The following is a 14,576-nucleotide window of genomic DNA, read 5'->3' as shown; positions in this document are numbered from 1 at the left end:
ATCCTATTGGACCATATTGATAGGTTGGAATGGCAGTTAGAGGCAATGAGGAATTTACAGGAGCTAGTGGGTGTGATGGGTGGCAGTTCTAGGAAGGGACATAAACCAAAGATACAGTCAGGTAAATGGGTTACCATCAGGAAAGGTAGAAGAGGGAGGCAGGTCATACACATGTCTCCTGTAGCTATCCCCATCTCAAACAAGAATGCTGTTTTGGAAAATATAGGGGATGATGGGCTCTCAGGGGAATGTAGCACAAACAGCCAGGATTCTGGTACCGAGACTGGCTCTATTGTAATGAGGGGTATGTCAAGTTCCAAGCGATTTGATTGTGATAGCAGACTCTCTTGTCACAAACACAAACAGCCAGGTTTCTGGTATCAAGGCTGGCTCTAATGTAATGAGCGGTTTGTCTAGTTCCAAGTGATCGACTGTTATAGGGGACTCTCTAGTCACAAACACAAACAGCCAGGTTTCTGGTATTGAGACTGACTCTAATGTAATGAGGGGTATTTCTAGTTCCAAGCAATCGATTGTGATGGGGACTCTCTAGTCAGGGGCACAAACAGACATTTCTGTGGCTGACAGCAAGAAATCAGAATGATGTGTTGCCTCCCTGGTGCCAGGTTAAAGGATATCTCGGAGAGTGTGCAGAATATTCTCAAAGGGGAGTAGGACCAGCAGGAGATCATTGGATTTATTGGAACTAACGACATAGGAAGGAAAAAGGATGAGATTCTGAATGGAGAATATAGGAAGTTAGGCAGGAATTTAAAAAGGAGGTCCTTGAGGATAGTAGTATCTGGATTACTCCCAGTGCTATGAGCTAGTGAAGGTAGGAATAGGAGGATTGTGCAGATGAATTGTGGCTGAGGAGCTGGTGCAGGGGAAAAGGGTTCACACTTTTGGATCATTGGAATCTCTTCTGTGGTAGAATGACTTGTATAAGAAGGACAGATTGCACCTGAATTGGAAGGGGACTAATATACTGGCAGGGAGATTTGCTGGAGCTGCTCGGGAGGATTTAAACTAGCAAGGTTGGGGGGGATGGGTGATACCCAGGGAGATAGTGAGGAAAGAGATCAGACCGAGACTACTACAGGTGGGAAAATGAGCATGTTAAACAGTCAGGGTAGGCAGGAGCAAAGTAGAGAATGAGGTAGGACTGATAAATTAAACTGCATTTATTTCAATACAAGAGGCCTAACAGGGAAGGCAGATGAACTCAGGGCTTAGTTAGGAACATGAGACTGGGATAGCACAGCAATTACAGAAACATGGCTCAGGGATGGACAGGACTGGCAGCTTAATATTCTGGGAGTGTGATAGGAAGTACAGGGGTGGGGGGTAAGAGAGTAGGGGGAATGGCATTTTTGATTAGATATAACATCACGGCTGTACTTAGGGAGGATATTCCTGGGACTATGTCAAGGGAGGTTACTTGGATGAAACTGAGGCATAAGAAAAAGATAATCACCTTATTGACTGTAGACACCCCCCCCCCCCCCCGCCACCCCCCCAATAGTCAGCAGAAAATTGAGAAACAAATTTATTAGGAGATCTCAGTTTTCTGTAAGAATAATAGGGTTGCTATGCTGGGGGATTTTAACTTTCCAAACATAGACTGTGACTGCCATATTTTTAAGGGTTTGTTTGGAGAGGAATTTGTTAAGTGTGTACAAGAACATTTTCTGATTAGTATGTAGATACAGAGGAATCTCGATTTTCCGAAGAATATGGGAGGGGAGTATTTCGATTGGTTAATCGAATTCCGGATAATCGAATGCTGGATAACATAGTTAAGTCAAGCATCAGGACCTTGCGGTCTTGCTAGATAGTCCAATATTCAGTTAATTGGATACTGGATAATCGAGGTTCCTCTGTATATCTACTAGACAAGGTGCAAAATGTGACTTACTCCTGGGAAATAAGGCAGGGCAGGTAACTGAGGTGTCAGTGGGGAAGTACTTTGGGGCCAGTGACCACAATTCTATTAGTTTTAAAATAGTGATGGAAATGGATAGACCAGATCTAAAAGTTAAAGTTCTAAATTGGAGGAATGCCAATTTTGATGGTATTTGGCAAAAAAATTTCAAAAGTTGTTGGAGGCAGAGGACGACTGGAAAATGGAAAGCCTTCAAAACTGAGATAACAAGAGTCCAGAGACAGTATGTTCCTGTTAAGGTAAAGGACAAGGCTGATATGTGTAAGGAATGCTGGATGATTAGAGAAATTGAGGTTTTGATCAAGAAAAAGAAGGAAGCATATGTCAGATATAGACAGCAGGAATTGAGTGAATCCCAAGGAGTATAAAGGCAGTAACAGTATACTAAAGAAGGAAATCAGGACAGCAAAAAGGGGACATGAGATAACTTTAGCAAATAGGATTAAAGAGAACCCAAATGGATTCAACAAATACATTAAGGACAATAGAGGACAATATGGAGAGAATAGGGCCCTTAAGGATCAGCAAGGTAGCCTATGTGTGGAACCGCAGCAGTTGGGGGAGATACTAAATGAGTATTTTGCATCAGTGTTTACCGTGGAGATATGGCAGATACAGAATGTGGGGAAATAAATAGCAACATCTTGGAAAATATCCATATTATGAAGGAGGACATGCTGTATGTTTTAACATGCATAAAAGTGGATTAATCCCCCAGGATCTGATCAGGTGTACCCTAGAACTCTGTGGGAGCCTAAGGAAGTGATTGCTGGGCCCCTTGTTCAGATATTAGGATCATTGATAGTCACAGGTGAGGTACCAAAACACTGGAGGTTGGCTAACGTGGTGCCACTATTTAAGGAAGGTGGTAAGAAAAAGCCAGGGAACTATAGACGAGGGAGCTTGACATCACTGATGGGCAAATTTTGGGGGAGGGATTCCTGAAGGACAGGATTTACATGTATTTTGGAAAGGCAAGGAACTGATTAGGGATAGTCAACATAGCATTGTATGTGGGAAATCATGTCTCACTAACTTAATTGAGTTTTTGAAGAAGTAACGAAAAAGATTGATGAGGGCAGAGCGGTGGATGTGATCTATACAGGCTTTAGTAAGATGTTCGACAAGGTTCCTCATGGTAGGCTGGTTATTAAGGTTCAATCACACAGAATACAGGGACAACTAGCCATAGAAGACAGAGGGTAGTGGTGGAGCTTTGCTTTTCAGACTGGAGGTCCGTGACCAGCGATGTGCCACAGGGGGGTTGGAGCTGGGTCCACAGCTTTTCATCATTTACATAAATGATTTGGATGTGAACATGGGAGGTACAGTTAGTAAGTTTGCGGATGACACCAAAGGGAGGTGTAGTGGGACAGCAAAGAAGGTTAACTTAGAGTACAATGGCATTTTGATCGAATGGATCAATGGGCTGAGGAGTGGCAGAAGGAGGTTAATTTAGATAAATGTGAGGTGCTGCATTTTGGAAAGGCAAATCAGGGGAGGACTTATACGCTGAATGGCAAGGTCGTGGGGACTGTTGCTGAACAAACAGACCTTGGACAGGTTCATAGATCTTTGAAAGTAGAAATTCAGGTAAATAGGATAGTAAAGAAAACATTTAGTATGCTTGTCTTTATTGGTCAGTACATTAAGTGTAGGAGTTGGGAGATCATGTTGCGACTGTACAGGGCATTTGTTTGGCTACTTTTGGAATACTGCATTCAGTTCTGCCATATCCCTGCCATGGGAAGGATATTGTGAAATTTGAATGGGTTCAGAAAAAAATTACCAGGATGTTGCCAGGGTTGAAGGGTTTGAGCTATAGTGAGAGGCTGAATAGTCTGGGCTTTTTTCCCTGGACCATCAGAGGCTGAGGGGTGACCTTATAGAGGTTTATAAAATCATGAGGAACATGGATAGGGTAAATAGACAAGGTCTCTTCCCCAGGGTGGGGGAGACCACAACTAGAGGGGATAGGTTTAAAGTGAGAAGGGAAATATTTAAAAGGGACCTAATGGGGAACTTTTTTATGCAGAGGGTGGTGTGTGTATGGGATGAGTTGCCAGAGATCGTGGTGGAGGCTGGAACAATTAACAACATTTAAAAGTCTTCTGGATAGGTATATGAACAGGAACAGTCTCGAGGGATATGGGCCAATTGCTGGCAAATGGGACTAGATTAATTTAGTATATCTGGTTGGCATGGATGAGTTGGACTAAAGGGTCTGTTTCCATCCTGAATGTCTCTATGACTCTATGACCTGTGTATGCTGTATATTCCAGTGATTTGTTGACCAAATTAAACAATACGCTTTTTCAGTTGTTCATAAAAGAAGAATGCAGATTGTTCCCAACCACCCCACACTTGCAAAATTGATCAAAACCTCCACTCTAAGATGTGATTATATAATTTGGAACCCCAACTGAACAATTTTCAGTATGCTTATTGCTCATTTATGCTTGCACAAAGTGACATAAGTTTATATGCAAAGACCCATTCTCTGTACACAAAGTATTGTGTTCAAACCTTGTACCATTTTTCAAGTACCAAGGAGCTTGTGCAGCCTGTTGCTTTTTTCTGGAAATTCTGAGGAACAGTCATAACAAATGCAAAGCATTACTTTGTTCCTTTCTCCACAGATGCTGCCAGAAACCCTACTGAGTTTCTCCAGCACTTTCAGCTTTATGGTAACTCCCACATGTTGTGCTCCCAATTGCAGTTGTGCTGCTATCATTTGAAATGATGTTGGTGATATGAATTGAGCACATCATTGAAAGATGGATAAGTGTCCAAAGTGGACTTAAATGATATACACCAAGGAAACCGGAAAGTTTCAAGGCAATTCTATCTCTTTGTTTGTTTAACTGATCTTAGTCATGGGAGTGTTACAATCATCCTTCCCAGACAGCTTGAAAGGCTGATGAATTAAAAATCTATCAATGGATTAATTGGAAGCACACTAGCTTTCGGGGCAACACTCCTTCATCAGGTACTTACCACCTGATGAAGGAGCGTCACTCTGAAAGTTAGTGTGCTTCCAATTAAACCTGTTGGACTATAACCTGGTGTAGTGTGATTTTTAACTTTGTACACCCCAGTCCAACACCAGCATCTCCAAATCCTGACTATCGATAGAAGCAGTGATTGCTCAATCATTGTCACCCTTTCAACACTCATATTCTAGATTCACTCAGTCAAGCTATCTTGGTGCATCGGATGCCAAGAGATTCTTCGTCTCTACAAAAAGGAAGAAACGTCTTTTGAAAATACATTGTTTTAAATGCACATGCTTACCTCTCACAGATGTGGTTAGAGCTGTCAAGTGTTCTGCTGTCCTGGTATTTTCTCCAGTAGGAGTGAACTGTGGGGTTTCTGCAGTCAAGTTCTCATGCGATCCAGCGGTAATCCTTTTTTGGTCAGATTGTGCAGGTTCACCTATTTCTTGCTGTGAAGAACCCACACAGGACTGCAAAGCAGATGTAAAGTACTGAACCCCAAAATCAGAACTGAAGGAATTAATAGAGGCAAGCCCCTGATCAGAATATTGTGATGATGAAGCTTCAGATGCAATTGATCTCCTGGAGCTTTCTGGTGAAGAGTAAGCACTTGATGTTTCACCAGACACAATTAGTGATGGAATAGAGGGTGCCTGCAGGATTAGAAAAGCAAAAGTTTTATTTATTCTCTATCACACTCAATGTAAGATTTTGAGAATATATGCCAGTTTCCATGTATGAAATATATGAAAACTACCATATATGAATAACTACCATAGTTAACTGCATATTTTTCAAAGATATCTCTAAGTTTTCACACACACAAACATTATTAAATGAAATGTAGCACCTAACAAAAGGTTGTTTGATGAATGACTAATTAATCTGGCTGAAGGAGGAACATTGATCAAGAGAAATAAGTTCCTTCTCTTTTTTAAATCGTGCAGTGGTATCTTTCATATCCATCTCAACTACAGAAATAATGTCCCTTCTGAAAGACAGCACCTCCAACATAGCAGAAAGCGAGGACTGTAGATGCTGGAGATCAGAGTCAAAAAGTGTGCCACTGGAAAAGCACAGCAAATCAGGTAGCATCTGAGGAGCAGGAGAGTTGACATTTCGGGCATAAGCTGATGAAGGGATTATCTCCTGCTTCTCAGACGCTGCCTGTCCTGCTGGGCTTTTCTAGTGCCACATGTTTTGACTCAGCACCTTCAACATTTCTCATCATATTTAGTGCAATGAATACCAAATGCTAGAATAGAACAGTGAAAGTTCAATAAAGCTTGCAGTGATTCATGTCATGTAGATTTCTAACTTGTTCAGATCAGTTGGAGCAGAAGATGTAATACTTAAAACTGTTACTCAGTGCACACTTTGGCTACATGGTGCGTCTCATGCTCCTGGGGAATAGGAACATCCAGTGTTGTCTGCCTCACCTCTGTCCAATGCAAATAACAATCCCAATGCTACCTCACACAGATTGAATGTCTTTGATCACACACAAGAATAAATTTATTAGCAGAGTGATGATACCTAAATCACAATACTATCCAGTCTAACAATAACAGTGTCAAAGTATGGAGTGCACCTCCTTTTAGGTGTTTGGAAATGTCAACATAAATACTGAATTAATACACCTCTGGTGGGAAAACACAACTAATACTTTTCATACATGTAGAACTAGCAATATCACAAGATCTTGGTAAAATAACCTCTGCCTGTGCTTGATTCTCTGTGAGTTCATGAATTACTATACTATAGCCCATATCACAGTAGAGAAGGTGTTGGATGTATTACAGTTTATGAAGGTGGATAAATCTTCTGGTCCTGACCAGACTTATACAAGAAAGTTAGAGGAGAAATTGTGGGTGCCCTGGCTGATATTTTTGCATCATCATTAGACATGGTGAGGTCTGGAAGACTGGAGGCTAGCGAATGTTGTACCTTTATTTAAGCAAGGGTACAAAGAAAAACCTGGCAACTATAGAACAGTAAGCCTAACATCTGCGGTAGGTAAGTTAGTTGAGAAGATTCTGAGAGATAAGTTACACATGCATTTGGAAAGACAGGGTTTGATTAAGAATAGTCAGCATGGCTTTGTGCATGGGAGATCATGCCTCACAAATTTGTTCGAGTTCTCTGATAAAGTGACCAGGAAGATTAATGAAGGCAAGGTGGTAGATGTCTATAAGAATTTTAGTAAGACCTTTGATAAGGTTCCACATGGTAGGTTAAATTGCATGGAGTCCAGGGAACTGACAAATTGGATACACAATTGCCTGGATGGTAGGAAGCAGAGAGTAATAGTGGAACTATGTTGTTGGACTGGAGGCCTATGACAAGTGGAGTGCCTCAGGGGTCGGTGCTGGGCCTATTGTTGTTTGTATTCTATATCAACGATTTGGATGAGAATGTGCAAGACATGGTTAGTAAGTCTGCAGATGACACTAAAATAGAAGGGATTGTGGATAGTGAGTAAAGTTATCAGAAATTGCAGCAGGTCCTTGATCAGCTGGGGAAGTGGGCAGAAAAATGACAAACGGAGTTTAATATAGATATGTGAGAGGTCATGCATTTTGGAAAGTCGAATCAAGGTGGGGGTTTTATGGTGAATGGTAGGGCTTTAGGAGTGTAGTGGAACAGAAGGAATGTGGAATTCAGGTGCACACTTCTCTGAAAGTGGAGTCCCAGATAGACAGGGCAGTGAAGAAGGCTTTTGGCACACTGGCCTTCATAAGTCAGGGTATTGAGTCTAGAGGTTAGGAAGTATGTTGGAGTTGTTGAGTATTGTGTTCAGTTTTCGTCACCTTGCTATAGGAAGGATGTTATTAAATTGGAAAGAGTGCAAAAAACATTTACAAGGATGTTGCCAGGACTCAAGGGTCTGAGTTGTAGGAAGAAATTGGACAAGCTAGGACATTTTTCTTTAGTGCGTAGACGACCAACGGGGATATTATTGAAGAGAATATGATCAAGAGAAGCATGGATAGGGTGAATGCACTCAGTATTTTACTTAGGGTTGGGAAATCAAGGACTAGAGGGCATCAGTTTAAGGTTAGAGGGGAAAGAATAAAAGGGAACCTGAGCAGCAACCTTTTTACACAGAGTGGTACACATATGGAATGAGCTGCCAGCGGAAATGTTTGAGGCGGGTACATTAACAACATTTAAAAACCATTTGGACAAATACATGGACAGGAAAGGTTTAGAATGATATGACCAAGTGCAGGGAAATGGCGTCAGGGTCGATGGACAGGCCAAAGGGCCTGTCTCCATGCTGTAGGACTCTTTGACTCAATAACTTTATGACCATCATGTATACAACCATGTTGTATTGTTTTTGGTAGCATAGCATTTAAACCATCACAACCACAGATCAATATTACAGGATATTTCACATGCTCTTTTCCAGCAGATGAGCATTAAAAGATTCCAGATAAACTCAATAGCTTGGAAGATATTATAACAAGGCACTAATGGATTTGCTTTACTAAATTTGTAGCTGACATAGTTCCTTGGCTGTGGAGTCCCAGTTAGACAGGATAGTGACAAAGTCATTTGGTATGTTGCCTTTATTGATCAGTACATTGAGTATAGGAGTTGGGAAGTCATGTAGCAACTGTATAAGACATTAATTCGGCTGCTTTTGGAATACTGCATTCAATTCTGGTCTTCCTGCTATAGAAAAGATTGTGTAAGGCTTGAAAGGGTTCAAAGAAGATTTACAAAGATGTTACCAGGGTTGGAGAGTTTGACTTATAGGAAGAGGTTCAACAAGTTGGGGCTATTTTCGTGGAGCTTTGGAGGCTGAGGGGTGACTTTATACAGGTTTATAAATCATGAGAGGCATGGATAGGGCAAATAGCATGCATTAATTTCAAATACAAAAAGACAATAAAAATAATTAACATTTGTTTTCAGGCAAATTGATAGTGTCTTACCAAAAATTGGACAAATGCCAAGAAATGTAACTTAAAAAAAGACAATGGCAAAGCTTTAAAGCAATTATAGCAGTAAGGTTTCTACAACTTCCACAAAATGAAAATCCAACTGATTGCCAACTGAAGGTGATTTCCTTGAATTCTAGGAGCAGCAATTACTGTTTTATATGCTGTTGCATTGTTTTGGAACTTTGGAGAAAAAAAAAGTCAAACCAACAGCACTTTTAAATGGGAGAGGACCAAACTAAAGCAGCACATGGAGAGATCAGTGCAGGGGGGAAAGAGAGAGAGAGAGAGAGCGAGAGAAAGAAACTCACACTGCTAACTGACAGAGCAGTGAACCTGCGCAGTTACTGCCTTTGCTGTTGAATTAATATATCGCTGGATATCGGATTAACAAACAGTGAAATTCGCTACTGATCTTGGAGGAACCTGTTTGGGAGAGGTCACAGCACAGACACAGATAAGTGAATAGTTTGAAGTGTGGCCTTGGGAAATCTGCAGTAGTGAATAGATTGGGTTCTTTCTTGATAATATGTTTTATTGAGATATATCTTTTGATTAAACCTAAAATATAAGCCATAGCTATTATGTTAGCCTGGAGCAGTGTTTTGTAGAGGAATAAGATGGGGCTATTTTCTGGATCTGCAGATTGGAAGAAGCAAAAATGTCCCTTAGTTGAGTGATATAATCTTGTCAGATGTGAGAGTTTAGGGAGAGTTTATATATTACTGAGGATTATATCTGCAATACATGCCATTGGTTGCGAATCCTATCAGATCGAATGGAATTGTTGGAGCGACAGTCAGAGGCAATGAGGAATTTACAAGAGCAAGGGAGTGTGATAGCTGGCAGTTTTAGGAAGGGAGAAAAGTTGTTGATACAGTCGCATGGATGGGTTAACTCCAGGAAAGGAAAGAGAGGTTGGCAGATAGTGTAGGAGTCTTCTGTGGCTATCTCCATTTCAAACAAGTTCGTTGTTTTGGAAAATGTGGCGGGTGATGGATTCTCAGGGGATTCATTCTCAGCATGAATAGCCATGTTTCTTGTATTGAGACTGGCTCTAATGTAATGAGGGATACGTTGGGTTCCAAGAGATCGATTGTGTTAGGGGGGCTCTCTAGTCCGAGGCACAGACAGACGTTTCTGTAGCCAGCAGCGAAAAATCAGAATGGTGGGTTGCTTCCCTGGTGCCAGGATCAAGGATGTCTCAGAGAGGTTGCAGAATTCTCAAGGGGGCGAGGGACCAGCAGGAGGTTATTGTAAGCATTGGAACCAATGAAATAGGAAGAAAAAAGGTTGAGATTCTGAAGGGAGAAGACAGAAAGAGTTAGGCAGGAATTTAAAAAGGAGGTCCTCGAGAGTAGTAATATCTGGATTACTCCTGGTGCTACATGCTAGTGAGGATAGGAATAGGAGCATAGAGCAGATGAATGCATGGCTTAAGGAGCTGGTGTATGGGAGAAGGATTCACATTTTTGGATCATTGGAATCTCTTCTGCAATAGAAATGACATGTACAAGAAGGACGGATTGCACCAAATTGGAAGGGGACTAATATACTGGAAGGGAGATTTGCTAGAGCTGCTCGGCAGGATTTAAACTAGTAAGGTGGGGGACGGGGGGTGGGACCCAGGAAGTTAATGAGGAAAGAGATCAGTCGGAGGCTGGTACAGTTGAGAAAAGAAGCGAGCCAAACAGTCAGGGCAGGGAGGGACAACGCAGAGAACAAGTTAGGACTGATCAATTAAACTGCAGTTATTTCAATGCAAAGGGCCTAACAGGGATGGCAGATGAACTCAGGGCATGGCTAGGAACATGGGACTGGGATATTATAGCAATTACAGAAACATGGCTCAGGGATGGACACGACTGGCAGCTTAATGTTCCAGGATACAAATGCTACAGGAAGGACAGCAAGGGAGGCAAGAGAGTAGGGGGAGTCAGACTTTTAATAAGGGATAGCATTACAGCTGTAATGAGGGAGGATATTCTCAGAAATACATCCAGGGAAGTTATTTGGGTGGAACTGAGAAATAAGAAAGGGATGATCACCTTATTGGGATTGTATTACAGACCCCCTAACAGTCAGAGGGAAATTGAGAAACAAATTTGTCAGGAGATCTCAATTATTTGTAAAAATAATAGATGGTAGGGGATTTTAACTTTCCAAACATAGGCTGGGACTGCCGTAGTGTTATGGGTTTAGATGGAGAGGAATTTGTTAAGCATATGCAAGAAAAGTTTCTAATTCAGTATGTGGATGTACCTACTAGAGAAGGTGCAAAACATGACCTACTCTTGGGGAATAAGGCAGGGCAGGTGACTGAGGTGGATTTTGGATTAGTGGTGCTGGAAGAGCACAGCAGTTCAGGCAGCATCCGAGGAGCAGCAAAATCGACGCTTCAAGCAAAAGCCCTTCATCACGAATAAAGGCAGAGAGCCTGAAGTGTGGAGAGATAAGCTAGAGGAGGGTGGGGGTGGGGAGAAAGTAGCATGGAGTACAATAGGTGAGTGGGGGAGGGGATGAAGGTGATAGGTCAGGGAGGAGAGGGTGGAGTGGATAGGTGGAAAAGAAGATAGGCAGGTAGGACAAATCATGGGGACAATGCTGAGTTGGAAGTTTGGAGCTAGGGTGAGGTGGGAGGAGGGGAAATGAGGAAACTGTTGAAGTCCACCTTGATGCCCTGGGGTTGAAGTGTTCCGAGGCGGAAGATGAGGCATTCTTCTTCCAGGCATCTGGTGGTGAGGGAGCAGTGGTGAAGGAGGCCCAGGACCTCCATGTCCTCGGCAGAGTGGAAGGGGGAGTTGAAATGTTGGGCCACAGGGCGGTGTGGTTGATTGGTGCGGGTGTCCTGGTGATGTTCCCTAAAGCGCTCTGCTAGGAGGCGCCCAGTCTCCCCAATGTAGAGGAGACCACATCGGGAGCAACGGATGCAATAAATAATATTAGTGAATGTGCAAGTAAAACTTTGATGGATGTGGAAGGCTCCTTTAGGGCCTTGGATGGAGGTGAGGGAGGAGGTGTGGGTGCAGGTTTTGCAGTTCCTACAGTGGCAGGGGAAGGTGCCAGGATGGGAGGGTGGGTTATAGGGGGGCATGGACCTGACCAGGTAGTCACGGAGGGAACGGTCTTTGCGGAAGGCAGAAAGGGGTGGGGAGGGAAGTATATCCTATTTTGGTGGGGTCTTTTTGGAGGTGGCAGAAATGTCGGCGGATGATTTGGTTTATGCGAAGGTTGGTAGGGTGGAAGGTGAGCACCAGACTGGAGGCCTGTGACCAGTGAAGTGCCAGAATGTTCAGTGCTGGGTCCACTACTTTTTGTCATTTATATAAATGATTTGGGTGTGACCTTAAGAGATATTGTTAGTAAGTTTACAAATGACACTAAAATTGGAGGTGTAGTGGACAGCGAAGAAGGTTACCTCAGATTACAATGGGATCTTGACCAGATGAACCCATGGGCTGAGGAGCGGAGGATGGAGTTTAATTTCGATAAATGCGAGGTGCTGCATTTTGGGAAAGCAAGTCTTAGCAGGACTTATACACTTAATGGTAAGGTCCTAGGGAAGACCTTGGAATGCAGGTTTATAGCTCCTTGAAAGTGGAGTCGCAGGTAGATAGGATAGTGACGAAGACGTTTGGTATGCTTTCCTTTATTGATCAGAGTATTGAGTACAGGAGTTGGGAGGTCATGTTGTGGCAGTACAGGACATTGGTTAGGCTACTGTTGGAATATTGCATGCAATTGTGGTCTCCTTCCTATTGGAAGGACGTTGTGAAACTTGAAGGGGTTCAGAAAAGAGTTACAAGGCTGTTGCCAGGGTTGGAGGATTTGAGTTACAGGGATAGGGTAAATAGGCTAGGGTTGTTTTCCCTGGAGCATTGGAGGCTGAGGGGTGACCTTATAGAGGTTTATAATATCATGAGGAGCATGGATAGGGTAAATAGACAAGGTCTTTTCCCTGGGGTTGGGGAGTCCAGAACTAGAGGGCATAGGTTTAGGGTGAGAGAGGGAAGATATAAAAGAGACCTAAGGGACAACATTTTCGTGCAGAGGGTGGTACGTGTGGAATGGACTGCCGGAGGAAATGGTGGAGGCTGGTACAATTACAACATTTAAAAGGCATCTGGATGGGTATGTGATTAGGAAGGGGTTGGAGGGATAAGGGCCAGGTGTTGGCAGGTGGAACTAGATTGGGTTGGGATATCTCGTCAGCATGGACGGGTTAGACTGAAGGGTCTGTTTTCGTGCTTAACATCTCTATGACTCTATATCTTAGTATATAAATTATCCACAAAATCTGTACACCGATTCTTCACATGTTTATGTTGTACTACACATTTACCTGCTTTTCTTCTAGTTGGGATGTATTTGATAACGATGAGTCCTCTGGTGGAATGTCCACATCTTCTTGTTCACTCTCACTCCAACAGTCTGCAGGGAGAAGGAATTCACCAGAAGATGTGGTTTGTTGAAAATCTTTGACAGACAAGCTGAACATTTCAGAGAATGTTCTCAACTCATGTCAACAAATGCACATACCTCCATTTTTTGGATCCGAAGCTGGAAGAACATATTCAATAGCAGCTAACCCCATTTTATTGATCCACCTAAAAGATTAATGATGGTTATAGTTTGCTGTAATGCATCTTGAATTCTGTACATTTTTGCTAATGACAATGAAACTACCAATTTATCTTCCAAATTTATTCATTATGAAATGCAAGTATCACTCTCCCTATCCAGTCTTTAACAATTCTTTTAGAATGTGTAGCCAATACTGTTTTCAGATTCCAGCTACAGAAATATCCTTATCTGTATATGGTCGGGTAATATATTTGGAGTTGCGTCATTAGGTCACAGTGTCAGTATAACCCATCTGCACAAGGGAGGTAGCACCTTCATTCTAGTGTGAATAAAGCTTTCGAGCCTATTTGACACAGAAAGATCCTTGCTGCTTTTCAGGAATGGAAGCAATTTAGCTTGAAGTCTTAATTTCTGGACATTGGTCTGTGATCCCTGCCAGAAAATGAATTCATGCAGCCATTGGGTAAAGGTAAGATTGGTGTTCTCTTGAAAGGGGATGACTTAAACTATTAACACTTTCTTTCTCCATAGATACTGTCTGTCCTCTAGCATTTTCATTATCAACTGCAGTTATGTTCCCTGTGCTGGCAATCACTTGCTAACAAGGCTGGAATAAAAACAATGGCTCAGTTATTCTGATGGCATTCCAGCAGTGTGGACTGGAATTACATGTTGGAATCACAGCAAATCCCTGACAAAATTGACTCTGAAGAAATTGCTTGAAAAATTGAAAATTATGGTCGGCAATTTCCCTGCATCTTGAACCTTCATGAAAAACCTCTTAATGTCAGAAACTTCAGACTCATTTAAGCTTAAAAATTACTGAGGAAAACTTTGAGAGATTAAAATATTCTCTAACTGCTAGCTGACTATTCAATTGAACCCAAATTCACTACTGATCCTGTGCCCAGCTACACTCTCCCCCCAACCTCTGAGAACCCTCGAGACATGTCACTTACCACCCTCTGACCCAACTCAATTGCCACAAAATAAGCCTCACTTCCTAAACATCCAATACCACATCTCTGACCTGACCCCACTGGGCCCAACACCTCTGGCTCAACCTCAAATGACCAGAACCTATCCACCAACTGCCCCCCT

At 42.4% G+C, this 14,576-nt stretch overlaps 1 protein-coding gene across 4 annotated transcripts in view; it reads right to left on the bottom strand.

The window, feature by feature from the left end:
• ipcef1 (interaction protein for cytohesin exchange factors 1) overlaps positions 1-14,576 on the bottom strand; it is a 157,120-nt gene that overhangs the window by 31,284 nt on the left and 111,260 nt on the right. For all 4 annotated transcript variants that reach the window (XM_072581044.1, XM_072581047.1, XM_072581046.1 and 1 more), the window contains exons 7-9: positions 13,431-13,498; positions 13,234-13,322; positions 5,240-5,594 (exon numbers count right to left, since the gene is read on the bottom strand). In XM_072581044.1, coding sequence (XP_072437145.1) covers positions 5,240-5,594; positions 13,234-13,322; positions 13,431-13,498 — 512 coding nt within the window. The remainder of the gene's footprint in view (positions 1-5,239; positions 5,595-13,233; positions 13,323-13,430; positions 13,499-14,576) is intronic.

The sequence above is a fragment of the Chiloscyllium punctatum genome, chromosome 11 (assembly GCF_047496795.1).
Source record: "Chiloscyllium punctatum isolate Juve2018m chromosome 11, sChiPun1.3, whole genome shotgun sequence".
Lineage (NCBI taxonomy): Eukaryota > Metazoa > Chordata > Chondrichthyes > Orectolobiformes > Hemiscylliidae > Chiloscyllium > Chiloscyllium punctatum.
The sequence above is the reverse complement of the archived record's forward strand: the minus strand, read 5'-3'. Positions and strand labels throughout refer to the sequence as shown.